The 20,773-nt window shown below is 40.8% G+C and overlaps 1 protein-coding gene across 3 annotated transcripts; it reads right to left on the bottom strand.

The window, feature by feature from the left end:
* Window positions 1–5,531: 5,531 nt before the first annotated feature.
* On the bottom strand, window positions 5,532–19,131 carry camk1gb (calcium/calmodulin-dependent protein kinase IGb). 3 transcript variants are annotated; one of them, XM_088292205.1, is made up of 13 exons: window positions 19,036–19,131; window positions 18,904–18,963; window positions 11,913–12,038; window positions 11,565–11,639; window positions 11,333–11,471; window positions 10,746–10,869; window positions 9,764–9,839; window positions 9,131–9,243; window positions 8,965–9,043; window positions 8,560–8,647; window positions 7,371–7,702; window positions 7,193–7,293; window positions 5,532–6,879 (listed from the first exon to the last, which is right to left on the bottom strand). In XM_088292205.1, exons 1-12 carry the CDS (start codon window positions 19,107–19,109, stop codon window positions 7,236–7,238), a joined length of 1,344 nt encoding a protein of 447 aa, XP_088148331.1. In that variant the 5' UTR covers window positions 19,110–19,131; the 3' UTR covers window positions 5,532–6,879; window positions 7,193–7,235. The 3 variants fall into 3 exon arrangements, with proteins under 3 accessions (XP_088148331.1, XP_088148328.1, XP_088148329.1); XM_088292202.1 differs by lacking the exon at window positions 19,036–19,131 and adding an exon at window positions 16,403–16,515; XM_088292203.1 differs by lacking the exon at window positions 19,036–19,131 and adding an exon at window positions 16,403–16,515 and having other exon boundaries at window positions 5,532–6,830.
* Between the last annotated feature and the right edge of the window lie 1,642 nt (window positions 19,132–20,773).

Here is a 20,773-nt window from a genome sequence, read left to right as displayed (position 1 = left end):
CTGAGCAACTCGTTTGCGTCTTGTCCATTTGTCGGAGGAGCCAACAAATTTTTCAGCTTTGGATTTTGTATTTGGCTTTGGAGTTACGGTGTTATGAGTAGGCTGTTTGTTTGTTTTTCTCTCCACAACACATGTTCTTACGGGTTCTGTTAGGGGTTTATGGTCTGAATTTTCTTGGGACTTATACTCTGAGGTTATGGCACGTCCCCCTGTCACAACCGCTATTCGTTTCCCGATGTTTTTTTCATGCCCCCTACCTTACACCCTCTTGCCCAATGTGTGTCACTACCACACTTGAAACAGTGAGTGCAGTATTTTTTTTCTTGCTGACATGCTACGCACTGCCTAGATAGTCGCCTAAAAGTGTTAGCCGACACTTTGTTTCGGTCTTTATCAACTGCCTGCCCACCACGCTGTACAGTTTGCACAAGAGATGCGACTTGGCCTGTGAGCTCCCTAATTGCAGTGTTACTCTCCTCCATTTTTGCAAAAAGTGAGTTATCTTTCTTTTGTTTATCTGATGGTTTATCTGCTAACGGATTACTTTCGTCACCACCCCTCACGATTGTGCTCAGACTTGCCCTCTGAGTGTTCTTTTTTTCTTTTACTTTTTTGGGCCCGCTCATTTTCATTGTGCTGCGCAATCTGCATTTTTTCTAAAAGCACCTCATCGCTACTATAACGTCCCTGTAAATACATCCTCATTTCTGCTCTTATGTTGTCATTTGACAAGCCTGTCATGATGGATTGGAAACACTGGCTTTGAACTAACTCATTGTTATACTTGAGGCCAGATTGGGCACGCTCAGATGCAAACAACACCTTTTGACGCAAATCAAGTACTCGAACTAAAAAATCCAGAGCAGTTTCAGCCGGGTCCTGTACAGCTTTTGCTAGTTGTTGGTAAAGAACAGTGGCATCTTTTTCTGCATATTGCGCTCTTAATATTTGCCTGAGAGTGGCTAAAGTAAGATCATGCTTTCCCTCTAAATAGCTCCTAAGCTTTAAACTGGGATTTACCGCCCGCACCACAGCCTCGATGACTTCAATTTCTGAATAACCCTTCCTTAAACCTCCTTCAATTTGGTGTTCCAAACTGCTAAAACTCAGAGTGTCTTTAGATGTTGTCTCACCAACGTGACCATTTATCCTGAAGTCCTTTCTGAATCCGGTGGAAATACAGCAGCTGTTGCTCGTGGAGTCCCTTCCTCTGCTTTGCGCACTCTCGTCCCGCGTTGTCTCCCTCGACTGCACCTGTGGCGCGCGGTCCACCTCCAGTCGTCGGTCGGGCGCTGGCCGAGTCGGACGATCCACCTCTCTCTCCTCTGCGGCCGGTGAAGGAGTGAACGCCGCCCACTGCTCCCGCGCTGCTCCCGCGCCGTCATCCTCCGCGCGATTCTCCCGCAGCAAAAGCAACGTGTCGTTCAGCTCCGACAGCACAGACATGCCCTCGTCCTCCCTCTTGAGAAAGTCATCGCGTTCACAAAACGTCACGATGTGCTTCACTAATGCGCGACGAGTCTTGTTCTTAATGTCCTCCGAGTCTCTCCCAGCTATTTCACAGTACTCACAGACTCTGTGTAGTTCTTTCACTGATAATCCAAGCAGTTGCGTTTCTATGTCCATCAAAAATTCTTCTCTGTGCTCAGACATCTTGCTGGTCGCAGTATAATCGACGACACTTGAACAAAATGAAAAATCAAACAAGGCCGTGTAGCACTAGCCAACCGTCAGCTCTCTTTGCAGCTAACCCTTGATAGCTCCCTTTAGCCAACTCTGCACTAGCACACGTCCGACGTCCGTTTTCTTTTCCCGTCGTCGAAGACGTCCTCTGTCAGTTTGCAATATTCATTTGAATCTCGGTGGAACCTCCAATTTGTTACACCATTGACCGGACAGGGTTAGGTGTATGATATTTTAACTTTTATTACTCTTAACAGAGGTCATATTTTCATTAGTTCACCATCGCTACAGCACGGCGATTCTTCTTCTCTCCTTTTTTTCTTCTTCTCTCGCACTTCGCCAACAGTCCTTTCAAAACCAAACATTCAACACTGCCCCCCACTGTACAGCACTATATCACATCCCAACATAGGCCTGAAAAGAAAGGTCATCAACTGATGGCAACATCATTCAAAGAAAATGCACTATTCCAGGTGCTACACTTTTCGTATAAGAACCACCTAAAAATATAGATGTGACTGGCCAAATTAAATCCCTCGGGCCTCCTCCGTCTCGGAAGTGCCCCAAACCACTTTGATTCACATAATGGTTGGATGGATAATATAATATATTATTAAGTATAAAAATGTTAAAGATAACCAAAATTGTTTCGAGTGGTAATCACCATTTTCTGTAGATTCAGCATGAGCCTGCTGCTAATTAAATGTCATATTCCATAAAGTTTTGCACGCGTTTGTGACATGCTGTACATTAAATAGTTCATTTCATGAAACTGACTGTGGATGATATGATAAACAATGTTATTCGAACACTATGTGGTGAATTTAGCTGTCTTGGTTTTCCCATTGCAGTTACCAAGTGAACGCATCAGTTATCTGTAAATTCTACTGAGAAATATGAATCTTTTAACATATTTGTAGGTTCAATTTTTCTTTAGTGTGTGGCCAGTTTTTATATTGTGGAGCACGCATTCCTGCCGACGTTGGGCCGTAAAACATCAGTAGTAAAATTAATACTCAAGTAAAGTACACAACAACCTAGCACAATCCTCTTAATGACAAACCTTTACAGCCATAAAGGACAAAAAAAAAGTGTGACAGAACACACAAGTGACTTTATTACATGAACAAGCAAGCTGAGGTCCATTTCCCAGGAGGCAAGCAAGCAGTCGGCCCAGTTTCTTAGAGTGACCATTGCCAGATGTTTGGATTGCAAAGCAGTGCACTGTGGGACCTGGGGCACACCCGTTTCTTGGGTCCGTCTTCTCCAATGTCTCGCTGCTCGGGGAACGGCAGGAAGGCCTTCTCCAATAGTCCTCCCAGCACTCCCAGCACCACCAGAGCAGAGCCCAGCACGTAGATCTTCAGCAGACCCCGTCCGGTACTCTGGTGCAGCATCTCCTTGGCGAATGAGATCATCTTCTCCAAGTACTGCATTTGAGATTGACTGATATGTTTTTTCTGAGCTGATACCGTGACACTGATACTTATTACATGTACAAGTCAAGGAGGCAGATCATCACCAAAGCCAACACATTACATTGGACAGTTAATTGACAAAATAACACACATGCATGAGGGCTGAACAATAGTGTCAATCTATCAAAAAATAAGACATAAAAGGTTTCAGCCTGACACCAGCAATATGCACAGTAAAAACACCTTGATTGCACAGGGCAAGTAAATTCTTCTTTGCTCGTCTGCCTACCAGAACCAAAATAACGCAGTTTTAAATTGATCTCTAATCACCCGTTTGATTTTTATTTTTCAGGGGGGAGGCTGGTTCCAATGTGTGTCAAAATGATGATAATCGGCCAGGCCTAAAACTGCGTCGCCTTTTGGTGATGCATTTGATTTGATTCAAGCATTGTTTATTCCACATGAGCGCGAGCAGGCACTTACAGTGAAACGCCCTTCCTGAGGTTGTGTTGCTGCCGGTTGGGCCCGATCAGGCATCCACAGGCACGCTGGATGACAGATGTGCGCTTTATATGCGAGAGGAGAATCCGCCGACTCCCACAGGGGTGACAGAATTCTTATTCATGAGCGGCTCTTGTTGGAGATTTCGGGTAAAAGGGCAAAGTGTTCTGAGAGACAAATAAACGCAGCAAGTTCCAGAAAGATAACACTGCCCAACAAGAAATTTTAATCAGAGATGACTGTATGTGTCTCTAAACATATTTTTTAACACTGATTGCTCACCAGGATTTTGAGATATTTTAAATGTTTTTTTTTTTAGGTTTGACCTACATAAGCTTAGCAATACAGAGATAACCATACGTTTTAATTTATAACTATATGGTTTTGGAAATAAAATCCACCAGTTGCTGAACCTAACACTTACTAAATTCATTACTATATTACATATTATATTATTGCCATATTATTATTAATAATAATAATAATAATAATAATAATAATAATAATAATTATTATTATTATTATGAAATAAAAGCTAATATTGCATGCATGAATGAGGGGTCCATATATGGAATAATAACAGACAGCATTACTTTGCCATCATGACACTGCATGGATTGAGAAATATTTTGATAATTTTGTCATTTTCCACCCATTATTGATCATCTTGTACAAACTAATCAAAGCTCCAGTTTCTGAGCGGGAAGGGGCTCACGGCCAGAACCTTCGACCTGGTTCACGCCGTGGGGACTATCATCAGGCTGACTTGCGAAATGCGTCTGATCTTTGTCACAGAAACGCTTGATGTCATTTCTCCGCACTCGACCTCACGAGCTCGCCTTCCACATCTCGTGTGTCAAGTCATCACGACAGTGACTGGAGTCCACGTCGTCCACATCAGCATGACACTCACCACTCCAGTTTGAGTCCAAATGCCGGCCGCAAGTGCACAAACGCCCATAAAAGCAATGCTGTGCGTTTCTGTTGACAATTTTAAAACATTTGAGTAGTGGTGAACAGTGCATTAAAGACCTGGGCTTTCAATTGTACACGTAAAACACAAACACAAGCTTGAAATAAAATACGTCATACCAGAGATGCGGATTATTTAGCGATCATAAAATCCATTGTTCCTTTCTTTGCAATTCAAATCCAATGAACTGTGAAGTCAGAGCTAGCTAGGTATGTGGTGCCCATGATTTTTTTTATCTCCCAACTAGAATAAAGTGTAATTGCACATGCACCACAGTAGGTGGCAGCAGCATTGTGCACAACGTGTGTATTAGCTCCTCTGTGGAGATTTCATTTCATTGACATGGCAACACAAAGATGATGAAATCTGATTGGGGGAAAATGTAACACTCCAGAGGAAACAGTACATCAAAGACTGACGATAGAAAATGAAGATAATATTAATAATTATTGAAAAATAGGAATACAATTTTATGTAAATTGTAAATGTAGGTGAGTGCTTCTGACAGTTGGCCTTTCAGAAAAGGCTTTGCTGGCCCTGACTGCACACCACTGCATATGATTAACCCGATGACCTTAAGCTTACAAAGATGATTTGACAACACACTATATTGCTCCTTAACACATTTCCCGACTCTTTTTGCCGTTCAACACGACACAAAATGCGGACCAAGTCTCGCCCGACCTTCCCCTGAGTTTCGCAAGCAAATAACACATATTTCCGGAAATGTGCTTTAATTATGCCAGCAGTGAAGTTTCTCTTTGAGGCAGTTTGAGAAATTGATGTTTATCACCACCATGGGGAAAAGGTTGAGCTTGTTTGGAGACCTTCGCTCCAATTTTCCACCTCCTGCTGCCTGAATAAGTAGCCTGCGTCTGCACCAGGTTGTTTTTGTTTTCCGGCATACATACACAATGTTAAAATCGTGCCACAGATAAAAAAAAATACAAAAATGATCGTGCTTTTTGACTATAGGACAAGGCAGCTTTATTTATATGGTGCATTTCATACACAAGGTAACTCAATGTGCTTCACAAAATTAAACATACAACATTTAAAAGCATTTACATATATTTTTCATTTTGTCTGAGACACATGGTAGCCTTAGATATGGATGCACTTTTTATTTGCAAGCAGCTACAAGTAATTGACGGACTTTACAACCCATTCAGCACAGACCAAAAAGCAAATGCGAGCCAAGACAAACGATGGTAGGGAGCTAATTTACAGCCCCACACAAAAAAGTTGGGAGATACAGCAACGGGGAAAGAGATGCAAGTATAAAGATTTCAAAGAATGTTGGAACATTAGACGCTGAGTAATTTCAGGCAGCTCATTGCACATGAGACATCTGCTCCAACATGGAGGCGCTGAGTCATGAGAGGTTCCTGTTTCATGGGGAGCCGAACATGCGATGGTGTAAACTTAAAATGTTTCACAGTTCACAAACATGAAAAATGAAACATTGAATGAAGTGAACGATTAGGTTGTGTAACGTCCCCATTTTAAATTATAGGAAATTTGTACATGGTCCAAATTGGGCAGAAAAACAAAAGTTTATTTTGAAAGGAAATGTCCAAAATGATCCCTAAATTCTGTGAATCAATAAGGCTTGTAAACAATTTGTCGTTGCTTAATCTGATGATCGATAGTTATCAATCAATGGTTGCACCTGGAGAAAATACTCCAAATGGTGATTTACTTGGCCAATTCAAGAGGGCCTATTTCGTGAACACTTAATGGAAGAATCACTTTAACATGTTTAACACTGAAATATGTACACATTGCTGCTTCAAGGAAGAAGACAAAAAAAGAAAAAACCGACCAAAAAAGCATGCTGACCAAAATAGCTCCACAACATCTATTTGAACACTAGATGGTAGCAAGATGCAGGCTTGCTTTTTCTCCTCTCGTATATTCACATAATGCACTAATTAGGTCAAAATAACACATCTGGTTGCGTAATAGTTTTCACCCAACTCTGGTTATGAAGTGCCACAGCTCCAGGAGGAAAGTGGCCTACTTCAAGCAAGTCCATCTGCTCGGTGATCGCCGTGTACAGTAAAGATATTTTTGTTCATTTGGTGCAAATGTGTGCTGCTTACTCTTGATTTGGGGGGGCTCCTAGGCACTTTCGTAACTAGATGACGACATTATGTGACATAAACGTGTCCCACTGGCTGCATCGGAGAGCTTGCAGACGGCTCAGGTCCATGAGAGGATCAACCGCTTCCCATTCTCAGCACAAGGTGGCGCTGTAGACATAAAAGAGCCGCATGCTGACATGCTCAGCAGCAACATGACCTGCAGAGGAAGCAAATGCGCTCACTGTCATCAGAGTGAACTTCTTTTTCGATTTTGTATTCGTTACAAATGTACTGTAGTTGAACATTTGGTTCTAATTCTGGGTATACCACTAGAGGTACAAGAATAGCACAAAAATCCGATCTAGTGGAAGAGCAATTATAATCGCTTTGTCTGTCACTGATGAACAAATTCACACTATTGAAGGATTTTATTTCTTGATTTATTTTGTGAAATAAAAATAAACTGGATAATTTCAGTTAGTTCAATTGGCTGTTTATTAGTATAGTCGTGAAATGAATTCATCACCTACCAAGAAAAGAGTACTTTTTCACCAAGTAAACTTGACTCAAGCTTCACATGACAGCGCAAACGCTGGTCTGCAGGGTCTTTACATTTCTGTTTTTGCCACAACTGGAAAAAGAAAAATGAGAAACATGGCGTCAGGTGAGCAGGCAGCGTTGGCGTGGCGGCCTGAAGCGGATACGCACCCGTTGAGGTTGGCGGGCTCCGAGTGGTAGATGTACTTCCCGGTCTCGGCGATGGTGGGCGCGTGCTGTGTGCTGTGGCTGGTCTTCAGCGGGTGGAAGTGGCACTTGAGGTCCACGTGGCTGGCGGGCAGGCTCATGTGCTTCACAGAAGCAATTTTCCCTTCGGTCTCCTGGTCATCGTGAGCATCGAGACGCTTGCGCTGCGAGACCGGAGAGGACGTCTTGACGTGGATGTCTGGAATGCGAGCGGCCTTGGGGAGCTGCTCGGCCGCGGCGTGCGCGAGTTGCAGCTTCTTCATGTGATTGATGGCCACGGCGGCGTTGATGGCTTGCTGTCAACAGATCACATGTCCACATTAGAAACGCTTCAACTCTCAATGAAGTGAACACAAATTCACACATTTTGTCAAATTTGACGGATTTCTTTTCTTAAAATTCCCCACTCCCTTACTCAACTGTCTTTCTGAGCATGATGTGTGCTCACTCACTGACCTGGAACATCCTCAGTGTACGCAAACTGTGTACAAAAGAATGATTGATTGGGAAAAAAAAGTTCATGTTGTGTTTTCATTCAAGGTATCGGGTACTCGCGACAGCAGCTGATACCAGTATCAGCCCCAAGATGGGGACGTCGTCTTCTTTTAAAAGACAATGATGAAGTAACTTCCACTAGAAAGAAGAAAGGTAGTCATGGCACCTAACTTTCAGTTTTCCCAAGAATCATTTACGAGATGCATTACTCCACCAGGATTGTACCTTTGGCATACACATTTGGATTGGGACTTTGTCTGTGAGAATTCATTTGGACTTTATTTATTTAAATTTAGGTTATTGTGTGCCACTAATTGTTAGCAATTTTAAGAAAAAAAATTGGGATGTATTCTCTTTAATCTATATATTATTAAAAATGATCTGCCACTGGTGTAATAAAAAAATTGTATCAAAAGTACTAGTTGTATCGGTGCTTGGTATCGGTGACTACACAAAGTTGAGTATTCGCGCTGGCATAAGTCTGAAAAAAAGCACTGTCGAAAAGTGAAGTGGTAGTGAAAGGCCTACATCGGCGACCTTGATTACAAAACAAGCTCGATTTAACTGCCCTTAATCATCATCAGCCAACTGATTGAATGTAAACGCCAGCCCTTCATGGGCTTAGCCAATCACAGGAAGCAAATCAGCCGGCACTGACCTTCCATTTGGACTTGGCAAAGTTCTTTTGGATTTGCACACTGACTGAATAGTAGATGTCCTGGCTGCGGGCCGTCTTTCCGATGATCCTGGAAAAACACGTAACACAAAGGTATTTTTGTGGAGGTGCTTAATCATTCCTCTCTTCGTGGGGTCTGACTGTTTTTCTTTAGTTAACATGTGCAACTTTGAGACTAAAAGACCAAAAATGAGGATGAAAAAACAATGACAAAAGTAACAGCGTGAGGATTATACAATCTTATTTAACTTAAGATAGACAATCTGCCACTGGAACAAGAAAATTTGACCAAGGCTGTTTAAAATAGGCTTGGAAGTCAGATTTATTCATTTATTTTTTTAAGTAGTATTCCAAAATACAGTTTTGGTTTCAAATGTTTCCACTCACCAGGGGTGCCTGAGCGCTTGCTCTGTGGTGTAGCGCATGACCGGATTCTTCTGCATCATGTTTCGGATGAAGTCTTTGGCTGCATTGATCGACAAATGTGGTCACGTGAGATGTGAGATGAGAGAGAAGAGACGCCAGCGCTCACGTGGTTCTTGGCCGCTCTTACCCGATTCGGAAATGTCGTCCCAGAAGGGCGAGTCGAACTCGTACTGCGCCTTGATGATTTTGGAAAAGAGGCGCGCCTCGCTCTCTTCGTAGAAAGGAGGATAGCCGCAGAGTCTGAAAAAACCCAATGAGAAGATTGGCATCAGTCGGAAGAAAATACTTGGGGGAGTTTTGGGGGATTGACTAGTTGCAAAACAGCAGACAAGCCCCACACATGAATTGTAAAGTGTCCGAGGCCAAATGAACTACAAATAAACTAACACCTCTGTCCTTTCGATTACAGATATTGTGAATAAAAAAATCCAACCTATTCAAAACGTAATGATGACTGGTCAAACAGTTGCGATTTTAATTATATAAAGTCAAACTTAGCTTTTAAATGTTAAATTTGCTCACCATTGGTTTCTCCTCAATTAGTTCCTTTCGATTGTACAAATGACTTACATGACATGGACGTTTTGAATTCTGAGCATGTCGGACAAAATGATTTCTGCTCCTTTGGTTTATTTCTATCGAGCAAGGCGGCGCTTATCATGACTAAGTGGCGATCACATCACAGTAATTTTATGGCCCGTCCTCGTTCAACGTGCTCACTGGCCATGCGGGCTGACTGATGTTTAACTTGGACACTCACAAGATGTACGCGATCACCCCAATAGACCAGCAGTCCACTGCCTTGCTGTAAGGCTTCTGCGCCAACACCTCAGGGGCTGCAAGGAGTGAAACATGTCAACCAGTCATGAATCAAATCAGTCTTGCAATGTAATGTTAAAAATAAAGGAGTGGCACATTTACATGCGTCTATAATTAACTCTGTTAATTATATTTTAGGCAAATTTCACTTTTATTCCACTATATTGCCTAAATAAATTGAATGCTATTACGCCACTCGATCTCCCTTAACCATTGCTTGTCACTAGAACAAAAAATTCAAAGTGCACACGCCGAAAACAATAGTCCTGTCGACTGACACAATACAAACAAAAGAATGTTAGGTGGGAGCACCTGCTGCTGACGCGACACCTCCAGCAGCAGATGACAACAACTACAATGGCAAACTCCGTAGTGTTGACGGCAAGGAAAACGCTACACAATTGTGGGCGTATTTACAGGAATTGGTTTGGGACATTGGCGTGAAAGACGACAGGACCAAGTGGCTCTTTTGCCTCCTGAAGAGTAAGAAATGTCAAATTCAAAAGCGCATTGAGGTAGGTTAAAATAATCGATAGTAATCCAATGGCGGCAAAACATCATCATGATCAGATGTCTTAAAGTTAACGTGATGGCCAGGCTAACATTATGCTAGCTAGCTAACTTGAATTTTTAGCCAACAAGCACGGGAGGAGAACTAAATGTAGTACAGAAAAATGAAATTAATTCAAGTAAAAACAATTAAAATTCTAACCGCTCATGTAAACAACTATGTTCCCTTCCAACATTTAAGTACTTTTATAATAAAAAATTGCTTTGCATGCTAAAAAAGGGGGCCTGACTTTTGTGTTAAATTAATTTTCTGTTAAGATACTTGTACGTTTAGTTGAGTATCACTTTCAGACACAAAAACTGTTTGTAATAAGTATGCATTGGAATAAATCATTGAAATGTATTTTCCTCACCAACATATCCTGGCGTGCCGCAGGCGGTGGACATAACACCCTTGTCCACCATCTTGGACAAGCCAAAGTCACTGATCATGATCTTGGAGTTCTCCTCCGGACTGTAGTACAGAATGTTCTCTGGCTACACAAAGACAAAATGAGACATGTCACTAATTGAAATGTTACTAAAAGTGTCGTAATGACGAGGAGAAGCAGAGAGGATAAACCTCCATATTTCGCTCTCATTTTAAGTGACAGTGGACCACGCTAAGCTAACTAGTTAGCATGCTAACGTGCAAAATCTCAGCAGTAATATCACATTTAGAGATTAATTCATTTTGAAGGGTATTACTATGTTGTGCTGAAATTGGCTTCTTGTGTCTGATGATGTAATGTTATCGATCAAAGAATTTTTATTTTTTTTTGGTTCATTTATAAAGTGATGGTTTTGGAGATGCAAGGATTCTGTCCGACACCAGTCCAATGCATATTTGAAGATTTAATAGCAAAATTAATTTATGCATAAAAAGTGAAGCGCTGCGAGTACTGTGGAGAAGCATTAAAAACGACAAATATTTCTTGGTGGCCCGTTTCCAAAGTTGTACCTTGAGGTCCCGATGCACAATGCCGTTTTGATGCAAGTAGCTGACAGCGTGCAGCACCTGTTGGATCACCCGACTGGCGTCCATCTCGGAGTACACACCTCGGTCCAGGATGCGGTCAAAGAGCTCGCCGCCGGACACGCTTTTGGAACGAGGACACAACATTCGCGTCAATCAATCTTTCAGCTGCTCCTGCTGCCTCTTTGCGGGCGCAACTCAGCCAATTTCAACTCACAGTTGCATGACAAGGTAGAAATGTGTCTGACTTTCATAGAAATCCTCCATCCCCACCACATTCTCATGTTGGATTCTTGTCAAAGACACAACAAAGGTGGAAAACAGTTAAAAGAAATGTAGCTTTTACTCAAACATATTCATACAAATAGAAATAAGTGAGACAATGAGATCTGTATTTAGATGCAAAAGTATTTGTAAATGTGGCTTAACATATTTAAAGCCTGGAGAAGTGAGACAAAAAATTATAGGTAATTACTCACACCTGTACGGCTGATGAATGACCATCGCAAATGTGTCTCGTGCGGTCATAAGAATCAAAGACTAAACGTGATTGGTGGCCACAAACCTCCTGAGCACGGCAATCTCGTTCTCCAAATTGAGGTCCCTGTTTTGTTTCTTCTTGACGCACTTCATAGCAAACGTCCTTCCCGTCTTCTTCTCCCTCACCATGAAGACCTCGGAGAAGGCTCCTCTGTTTCATTGAACGCACACAAACACAGAGAATGCGCTTGACATTTTATTTTGTGGCTTCTTCCTGTTGTTTTGGAAATGGTGCACCTTTCGTACTTAAAAAGTCACACACAAAAGACAGAGGCCTTTTTTGCCCACCCTCGCCTTACAAAAGCCCAAACTCTCCGTCTCCCTCTGTTTACATTTTGTTTGTAGCATGTTTTCAACCAATCATACGGAAAAAAGTAACAAAGTACCTACAGATATCGGTTTTTAAATGCATGCGGTAAAAGTAAAAAGAAGTCAGTAAAAGAACTACTTGAGTACAGGAGTAACGTATTTGTACTGAGTGTGACGTGTCCACATGTCGGGGACATGTGGACTGATGTGTCCCGCCTATGTTGAGCCGTGTCTGGGAATAGTTGTTCCAGCAGGCGGATTAGGGCCTCCGTCCCTGACGTCACGGTAACGTCCGTCCCCCGCAGGTCACATGCTGGAAGACTTAAGACGCAACAAGCTCCTTTGCGCCTTCATGCAGCTCACTGGCTGACTTAATTGCTGACTGACTGGCTGGCTGGCTGACACCCGGCGTGGGGAACTGTCAGGTTTAAATGCCCATTTTGGGAGGGCTTACTGAAATAATTTACTAAATGTAACGGCCGAAATAAAACGCTAGCTGAATGGCCAGGAGGAACCAGACACCGTTGTTCATTTTCACCGCCGGCGGGGGAAAAGAGTGGGACAGAGAGGCCGCGAGCAGCAGCTCGCCTGCTCGCAGCCGCTCCATGCAACTCCTCCCACTCCTCTTCTCACCGCCTTGGCTTTTATTAGTTTGACTCAAGAATCACAAGAAATTAGAATACAATGAAGGTCTGTTTAGCCTAAACTAAATCACCAGAATACAGGAGATTAATTAACAATGGTGGTCTGTTTTAGACTAAACTAATCAGCAGAAAACAGAAAACATCAATAACTAATCATCAGTAACTCTAGCAGGCAGAGAATCACAACTCACAGTGTAAAGGTCAGTTTAACTATACACATCATCAGGATACAGTGTCTGTGTGCGTGTGTGCTAAAATAACAAGTAAGTGTCTATGTGTGTGTTTAAACATGAATGAGTGTATAAAAACATGATTATAAATACACAAACTGATTAACTATCCTCAGCCCATCTTACAGGAACCCCCATGACACAGACCCACTTCCAAATCTTTTCTGCTTAATGTGCAATTTGAGGCGCCACAAATGGTAGACGGATATTGTCATCTCTCACAGGTAGCTCTTGCCACACATGTTGCTTGACGGCTCATTCTATTGAGGTGGAAATATTTCACAATGGCTAAAGGATGTCTCTTATTTATTTATTTATATTTTAATTCGATAAATAGGCTGTCGGTCATCAGGAAAGTTTAAGATTTGAAAGGCATTTTTTTTTTCCTTATCAATGGCAAGTGAAGCAAAGGCAGCTTTATTTCTTGAGCGCATTCCATAAAAAAAGGGAACGTCATGTGCTCTACAGCCTTAAAAGTATGACGGTTAATTTTTTAGGTACGCAAATAAAAGGCAGCTAAAATGACTAAAAGCGCATAGGGTGCAACAATGAGATTAAAAACTAAATATTTTCAAAAGGCTTTCAAAGAGCTCAAGCATGCGCATGAGACGAAAAAGAATCGTTTTGAAATCCTGATTAATGTCACGACATTTCCTTTTGCAACAGACTGAGCCGCTGATTGGATAACTTAGTGTAGCTTTGAAATGATATCAGGTCACATTGTGAGGTATTTTGTTTGGATATATTACAGGCTTCGTTTGTGGCATCATTATTTTGATTATTTGTCGGGGCGTGTACCAACAAGGGTCGATTGCTTCCATTTGAATCCCAATTCCAAACGGATCGAGCTCCAGTGAGACGGCACACAACTAGCGAGCTTTTAAAATTGAAATCAACATATTGCACCAATCAGCTGAATGAGCTGTGAGTCACACACACAAGACAGCGGCATCCCCATCAGTCAAATGTTGTTTCCATGGTTACCATAGCGCATTTTCCTTCAATGACTCCCCTGAAGCTTCCAACGGCCCTCGAGAGAAATTAGGCTGAAGAAATCTCAAATAGGATGAGGTACAAAAAGACGGACAAATGTGCAACGATGGCGCAACGCTTAGACAGTAAAAGGACGGGAAAAAAAGGACCCCGAGACCACCAGCATCTTGAGGATGCAAGCGGATGCGGCTGAGGATGTTTGCGCAGCCCGTGATGAGGTCCGATGGGAAAGGAGAAGTGCGTCCGCTCCCTTTTGGATTGACTTTCCGCCACCGTAACGGGAGACGCAACTCATGAGAACAAGCATGTCGCTTCTTCAGCATGTTTGCATGCAGCACGGCACGGCACGGAACATGTTGCTTTGGGTCATGACTCAATCAAAATAATGCCAACGTTACCCTGAAGCACTCAACAGAGCAAATTTTGAATAACACGCGATAGACCTCAACCTTTTTTGAGCCAAGGTGCATGTTTGATGTGGGGGGGGGGATTTTTTTTTACAGAACACCACCCCCCAAAAAGTCACAAAATTAGGTAGACTGAAATAATGATCTTGCTCACAAATTTACTGTGTTGTCACTTTTTGGCAACAGTTGAACAGGTTAAGATTTACTTTCTGCCATCGAGTGGAAGAGTATTTCATCGTTTACCTGGTTAGAAATGTCTCTGGCATTGATCAATAAACAACCATTTGACTATTTGCAGTTAATAAAGTTTTTTATTTTTACTGAAAAATTGAAATTCTGGAGCACACCTGATTTTTCTTGAGTTTTATAGCATCCCAAATCTGAAAAGAAATGGCTTAAAAATGGCTCAAATGATCCATGTTGTTTTTGTGAATGGACACCTCGGCACAGCCAGACAAACCCGGCGCCATCGGCGAGGTCAGACGAGCTCTGCGACAGCCACGATGACTAAATCGCCTGTAAAGTAGGCCTCCTCATTGTAATCCCATCAAACGAGTCGTCTGACCTCCGACAGACAAAACATTCAAACACACAATCACTTTGGAGTCTTAGACGCAAGCACGGCTTCAAATGGAAACATGACGCACAATCTGTGGTGGAAAAATCACTTTGCATGCATTAAAAAAAAAAAAAAAAAAGAACAAGGGAAAAAGAGCTTTACAATCATTTATGGCAGTGCTGTCGAAGAAAAGTCCAATGCAACTTAATGTTGCTATGAAACTTTCAGGTTTTATAATCATGGAGCGAACGCGCACTTGTTACAATTCGACATCTGGAGCAGTGACGTACATGCTGTTTACTGCTGAGGACCTCATACAGAAAGACTGAAAGAAAATGGGGGACACTTCACCTTGTGTCAATAAAACGTATTAAAATGAAACCAGTGCGCTGTATGATTAGCACTTAAATATATTTAAAGGGAAAAAACTGCTTGCATATTCCCAATGGCAATGCAAAAAGTTGGTGGTATATGCGTAAAATGTTTTTTTTGTTGTTTAAAAAAGATTTCCATTTAAAAATGAATAAATCCATTCATCCATTATATAATAAATCATGTAACAAAATTGTAAGAATTTATTTTTAAAAAATTTAATAAAAATAAAAACAACATTAAACCTTTGTTTTAAATTGAAAAAAAATAATCCTATGAATTTATTATAACTTGTTTTACATTAAAAAAAAAAGAAGTCTGATATTTTTTAACAAATCTATTTCCAACTTTATTTTTATTGGCAATAAATTGTGAGCGCTCAACATTTCAACCGTCGTAACTAAGGAGGGGCCCATTTCAATTGAGCGTGTTTTTAAGAAGTCAAGGTTTCAGAAACTGCAAAAATTGTCCATCACTGGCATTAAACTTTTCTTTTGTTTTGTGGGGACTTGCAAGCGGGCAACGTCCTGCTGCAATATGATTGGCTGCTGACAGTCAGCTCACTAAATCAGCTGGAAGTTGCCTTCGCATCATGTGAATTAAATAAATAAATAAATGAATGGCTGTGACGTCCAAAAGCCAGAAGATGAGCTGCACTGTGTTTGTTTACAGACATGTCGTGTTGCTGTTACATTTCTTGTTCCTTAGCTAACGTGTTCTGCATGGGAACCCAAATAATCACCCACCCAGACAAGTTGCAAAAATGTGCATTTCATCATTCATTTTTTTATGGCTCGTATTAAAATTGTGGCAAGGTTTTTGCAGGCCACGAGTCTGACACAAATTTGATTTTGTTCCTGTACTTGATCGTTTTTTTTTTTTTAGATAGCTCTTTTTGTGACATTTTTCTCATGTGAAATATTTGACCTGGCACAAGAAAGGTACATTGGTCAAAAAAACAACACGATCAACGATCGGAAAATACAAACGTGTGCACTTACGATCCCAACTCCTCCATGAAGTCAAAAATCTCTTGAATGTCTTGCGTGTCTTTTTTCCACACGTTGTCGGCCTCCTGACGTCCCATGTCTGCAGCGAGTCTCGGCTGGGATTTCTTTGGCGATGCAAAAGAGAGACACTTTCACTTGAATCACTCGAGACAACAGTTGCGCCGAACAAAAGCGCCACTGGTCATTTGAGGAAGACTGTTTAAGCGCGCGCAATTGTTGCATTAATCCTGAGTTTCATGGGAGGACAACACTAAGCGGAAAGTCTTTGGGGATTATGAGAACGCGCACACGCATGAAGGTTGCCACTCAGAATGTCTGATGAGGCCTCAACACACAACCTTAGCCGAGATGTTTGGAGTTAGGCTTAATTTAACAAACGTACTGTACTGGATTAAATAGAAAAACAAACCAACAACAACATAGCATTATGCACTTTGAACATTCAATTCAGCAATACATTCGCATACCACTAGAGGGAGCACAGAAGAATTAGCACACTTTGAGAATCACTGTGGCTTCAATAAGAAGCATTTGCTTGAACCAAAAAAAATAAAAATAAGTAGACAAACTTTACCCAATTCCGCCTCAAAACGTGAAGCCTGCTTATAGCGCAGTTTCAAATGGAGAAATGAGTTTAAAAAAAAAAAAAAGCACATCAAGTCCGAGCTTTGTTTTCAATAAATTGTTTGCAATCATGTTTGGATTTTGTTTATAGTCATTTGTGCCCCATCCAACTTGTAAGTCGTAGAATTTGAGAGTGTTTAATTTCATAAATAATCAAGTACTTGATTCTATATAACTTGAACGGTTCATAATTCATATAGCTCGTTTTTGGAGCTATAGATAATCTGAATATTTATTTTGTAAGTATTCCCCATCTCTCCACTCATTAAGACAGATATGCCAGTAATAATGAGCAATGTAATGATTCCTTCTCACGCAGATCCTTGGTTTTCTAAAGGATAACGTGAGTTTTTGCTATTAACATTTTCGGCGTGATTTCTTCTGTAATTTTGTATCAAGTATAACACCAAGAAATGTAGTTTCCTTTATTCTATCTCAATTGAATTGATGATAATTGGACTTAGTGTTTAAATAGTCTGCTGCCAAACACGTTATAGTTTTTTGTTTGAATTCAAAGATAATTTGTTGGTGTCAATATTAAAAGTCAGAGGAATTTTATATCTTAGCATTTTTACATTTAATAATTCTATATCGTTTACAGCAGCATGGGACATAATGGAGGAGTTGTTGTTAATATTAACCTACCTATTTCATATTTGCCTCTTGGCTCAGGAATTTCTAAGCATGTTAAGCTGCTTGGATAGAATGGAACCGTTGGAATACTTTTGGGGTGCAGTGACCCCAAAACAGAGACCAACCGTCCTTTTGGCCACACCTTCTAAAATATTGTATGTCTTTGTTCTTGTGTGGAGAAAATCCAAAAGTTCTAACTTCCTATTTGTAAAAATCCTCGATGATGTACGTTGTATAGAAAAAGAAAAACAGTTGAAACTTGAAATCGCATTTGACGTCTAAATGGATCTTCGGAAACGAACATTACGAATGGGAAGTGGAAACAAATTAAAGGAGGATTAAGAACACTTGAAATTAGAAGGCTACCCACTTTGCTCGCCTACCTTCTATTCTCTTATATAATGGATTAGAAAGTCTTGATCTGCTCACCTGGGTGGCTTCAAAAGCTTCACTTAAATTCTTATGTAAACTGTTACCTAAAAAAATGCAATCATGTTTTTGATCGAATGTCCAATACTGAAACTCAGAAGAAAAGCAATGCACTATTTTTACTACTCTTAAATAAAACAAACCACTTGGAATTATTTGCGGTGCAAGTCATCTCAAAATCGCTCATCAATGCAACAAGCAGAACATTTTGTGTAAATGTACAGGAAACAATCAGATAACAAGAAGACACAATGACAGCAAAAGTTGGAACAAACAGCACTTCATTAGCAGTTAACATGCACAATATTGCATATGTATACCTCTCAATCTGAAATCGTTGTTGAAATGTAACTGCAGGAATTGACTACATGAAAAGCACATTCAGATTTCATTATTTTTGTCTGTAATTTCTGTTTGTCTTCAATAGAACCATTATGCGTACATAATTCATACTCTCTCTGTACATATTGCGTTCAGTAATTCACCTTTAGCAATGTCAATATTAAACTTTCCACTTAGCACTTCCTGTAAATAGAAATCTTGTATAACTCATCGACGTCTTTATTACTGAACACTGCAACATCGTATGCGTCTAATTGTTTTTCCTTGCTCAGTTTATACGATAAAAATACTTAAATTGTACTCGTTTCTCATCTGTACTAGAATTAAATCCACTGCGCATGCGGCAATTATTGCTGCTATGCATCACAGATTCAACCAAGTGTCTGTCTATCTTGCTATCCATCCATTTAACGATCTATCTACCGATCGGATCGATCAAAGTGTATGTATATAACATGACTCACCGAGCAGGTTGACTCTCCCGCGGTGTAGATGCAGAAGCACAACAGGGACGTTGCATGTACCTGGACAAGGAGGAGGAAAAAGAGGAGGTGGGCGAGGGGGAGTAGGACGTCGAGGAGGGGGCGGGGCCTTACTTGAGCACAACAAAGACCAGCAGTCGCATTAACAGTAGACAAAATGGACCTTGAAAATGTTTTAAACAGTCCATGGATGAACAAATGTAATGAATTGCAGCAGCGCCAGACACACAGAAAAAAAAAGTACAAGGCAGCACGGAGCGTTAGTGGTGAGCACGTCATGGCCCACCATGGAGGAGTGCAGGTTTGAATCTTCCTGTGTGGACTTGCGTACTTTCCTCGTGGTCAAGTGGCTTTCCTCCTTTTATTGAAAATTAATGTTGCCTCCAAAATTAATGTTGCCTCCAATATCCCTTCGTGGCCCACTTGACCACAAATACAAAGTATCAATAACGGCCCTGAAAAAACAAACAAAAAAAAAAAAAAACATTTATACATAATTGTCATACACTTCTCCAAAAAGGGTTGTGATATTGGGCTGTTGGGGTGAACCCAAAATTCATTCTCACCTTTACAGTGCCACTTCGTCTGACTTTCATTCAGAGCTCTTTGCACAACCAGGTTGGCCTTTAACAAGAACTATTAAATTCTCAACAATTGTTCGAGCCATAAATGGAAGAATGTTTTCTTCGTTGTTCAAGTCCACTCAGAACTGGCCTCACTTTCATCATCTGGTACCAACAGAGGTACAGTGACAGAAAAGGTTTACACTCCCCCCGCCAGGTGCTTGGTTGTGCCAATGCCAGGTTTTTGTGATTTTGGAAAAAAAAAAAAAAAAGTGACCATTTAATGTAACGTGTAATTTCGACTCAATTTAAAGAAAGAAAAATAAAAACTGGAATATTTTGGGGAAAATAACTGCAATTAAGAAAGTGTGCACACCCTTGTAAAAGCCGTGACGTGGCGGTGTTGATGAAAGGAACCAATCTAGAGTTAAACAAGTGAAATGAGAGGCAGTGCTTCTTGGTAAGACCAAATAAAATTCAGTTGTTCTGGAAGGGTAGCCTTTCCTGGCAAATTGCCTAACCTGGATTAAAAAAAAAAAAAAAATGCAGTTAATCAGACGCAACATCCCAAGTAATCAGAGGGGGTGCACAATTGTTCAGCACATTGTTTTTTTGTTTTTTTTTTTCAGTTCCCACCAGGAAAGATTTTGTTTTGTTTTCAGTTGTATAGACGAAAAGTCACAATGTTTTGAAATGATTTATCTGTATTTGTTTCAATGACAAAAATCTGACAATTGAACAGGGGAGCATTTTTTTTTATATCAGCTGAGACTGGCATTGTCAGAGAAAGGCATCCAAGTGGGCATCCTTGGACATTTCCATTGATCAAATGCTTTTGCAAATGTTGCAGTTCAACCTTTAATTTGTCTCAGGACGAGTGACACGGCTGTGCTGCACCCTCAAGAGCGACCAAGCAACAATCAGGATAGGAAGCAAGCCACACACAAAGGAAGTTATTTTGGTGTTTACAGTTACGTAAGTTGATTGTATTGATGCTAAACCTGCTGGTTGCTCACATAATGGGAGATTAACACGCTTGCATTGCGGATGTGCAGGACAGCAGCACTTGAAAACAGAATCAACAATTAATTAACGACCACATAAAGCAACAGCAAAAACAAAACATACCCCCTCCCCAAAAAAAAAGTCAAATGTGTATTTTCATGTCAACAAACAGCATCATTTTGTTCAAACAAATAAATCACACTTGAAACAGTAAAAAACAAGTTGTGGTGTGAAAAAAAAGTGTTTGGCACCTTCTTGATTTAGTTAGATTAGGTTGTCATTTA

Source organism: Idiotropiscis lumnitzeri, chromosome 3, assembly GCF_059441095.1.
Source record: "Idiotropiscis lumnitzeri isolate Australia: NSW breed Sydney's pygmy pipehorse chromosome 3, RoL_Ilum_1.0, whole genome shotgun sequence".
Lineage (NCBI taxonomy): Eukaryota > Metazoa > Chordata > Actinopteri > Syngnathiformes > Syngnathidae > Idiotropiscis > Idiotropiscis lumnitzeri.
The sequence above is the reverse complement of the archived record's forward strand: the minus strand, read 5'-3'. Positions and strand labels throughout refer to the sequence as shown.

Bases quoted from the DNA above. Each gene is read 5' to 3' on its own strand.
- camk1gb (XM_088292205.1), bottom strand. From the start codon at position 19,109: ATGGACTGTTTAAAACATTTTCAAGGTCCATTTTGTCTACTGTTAATG. The intron at 18,964-19,035 runs GTAAGGCCCCGC...CTCCTTGTCCAG, and splicing joins CTGGTCTTTGTTGTGCTCAA to GTACATGCAACGTCCCTGTT. The intron at 10,870-11,332 runs GTACAACTTTGG...GTCTTTGTGTAG, and splicing joins TTGTGCATCGGGACCTCAAG to CCAGAGAACATTCTGTACTA.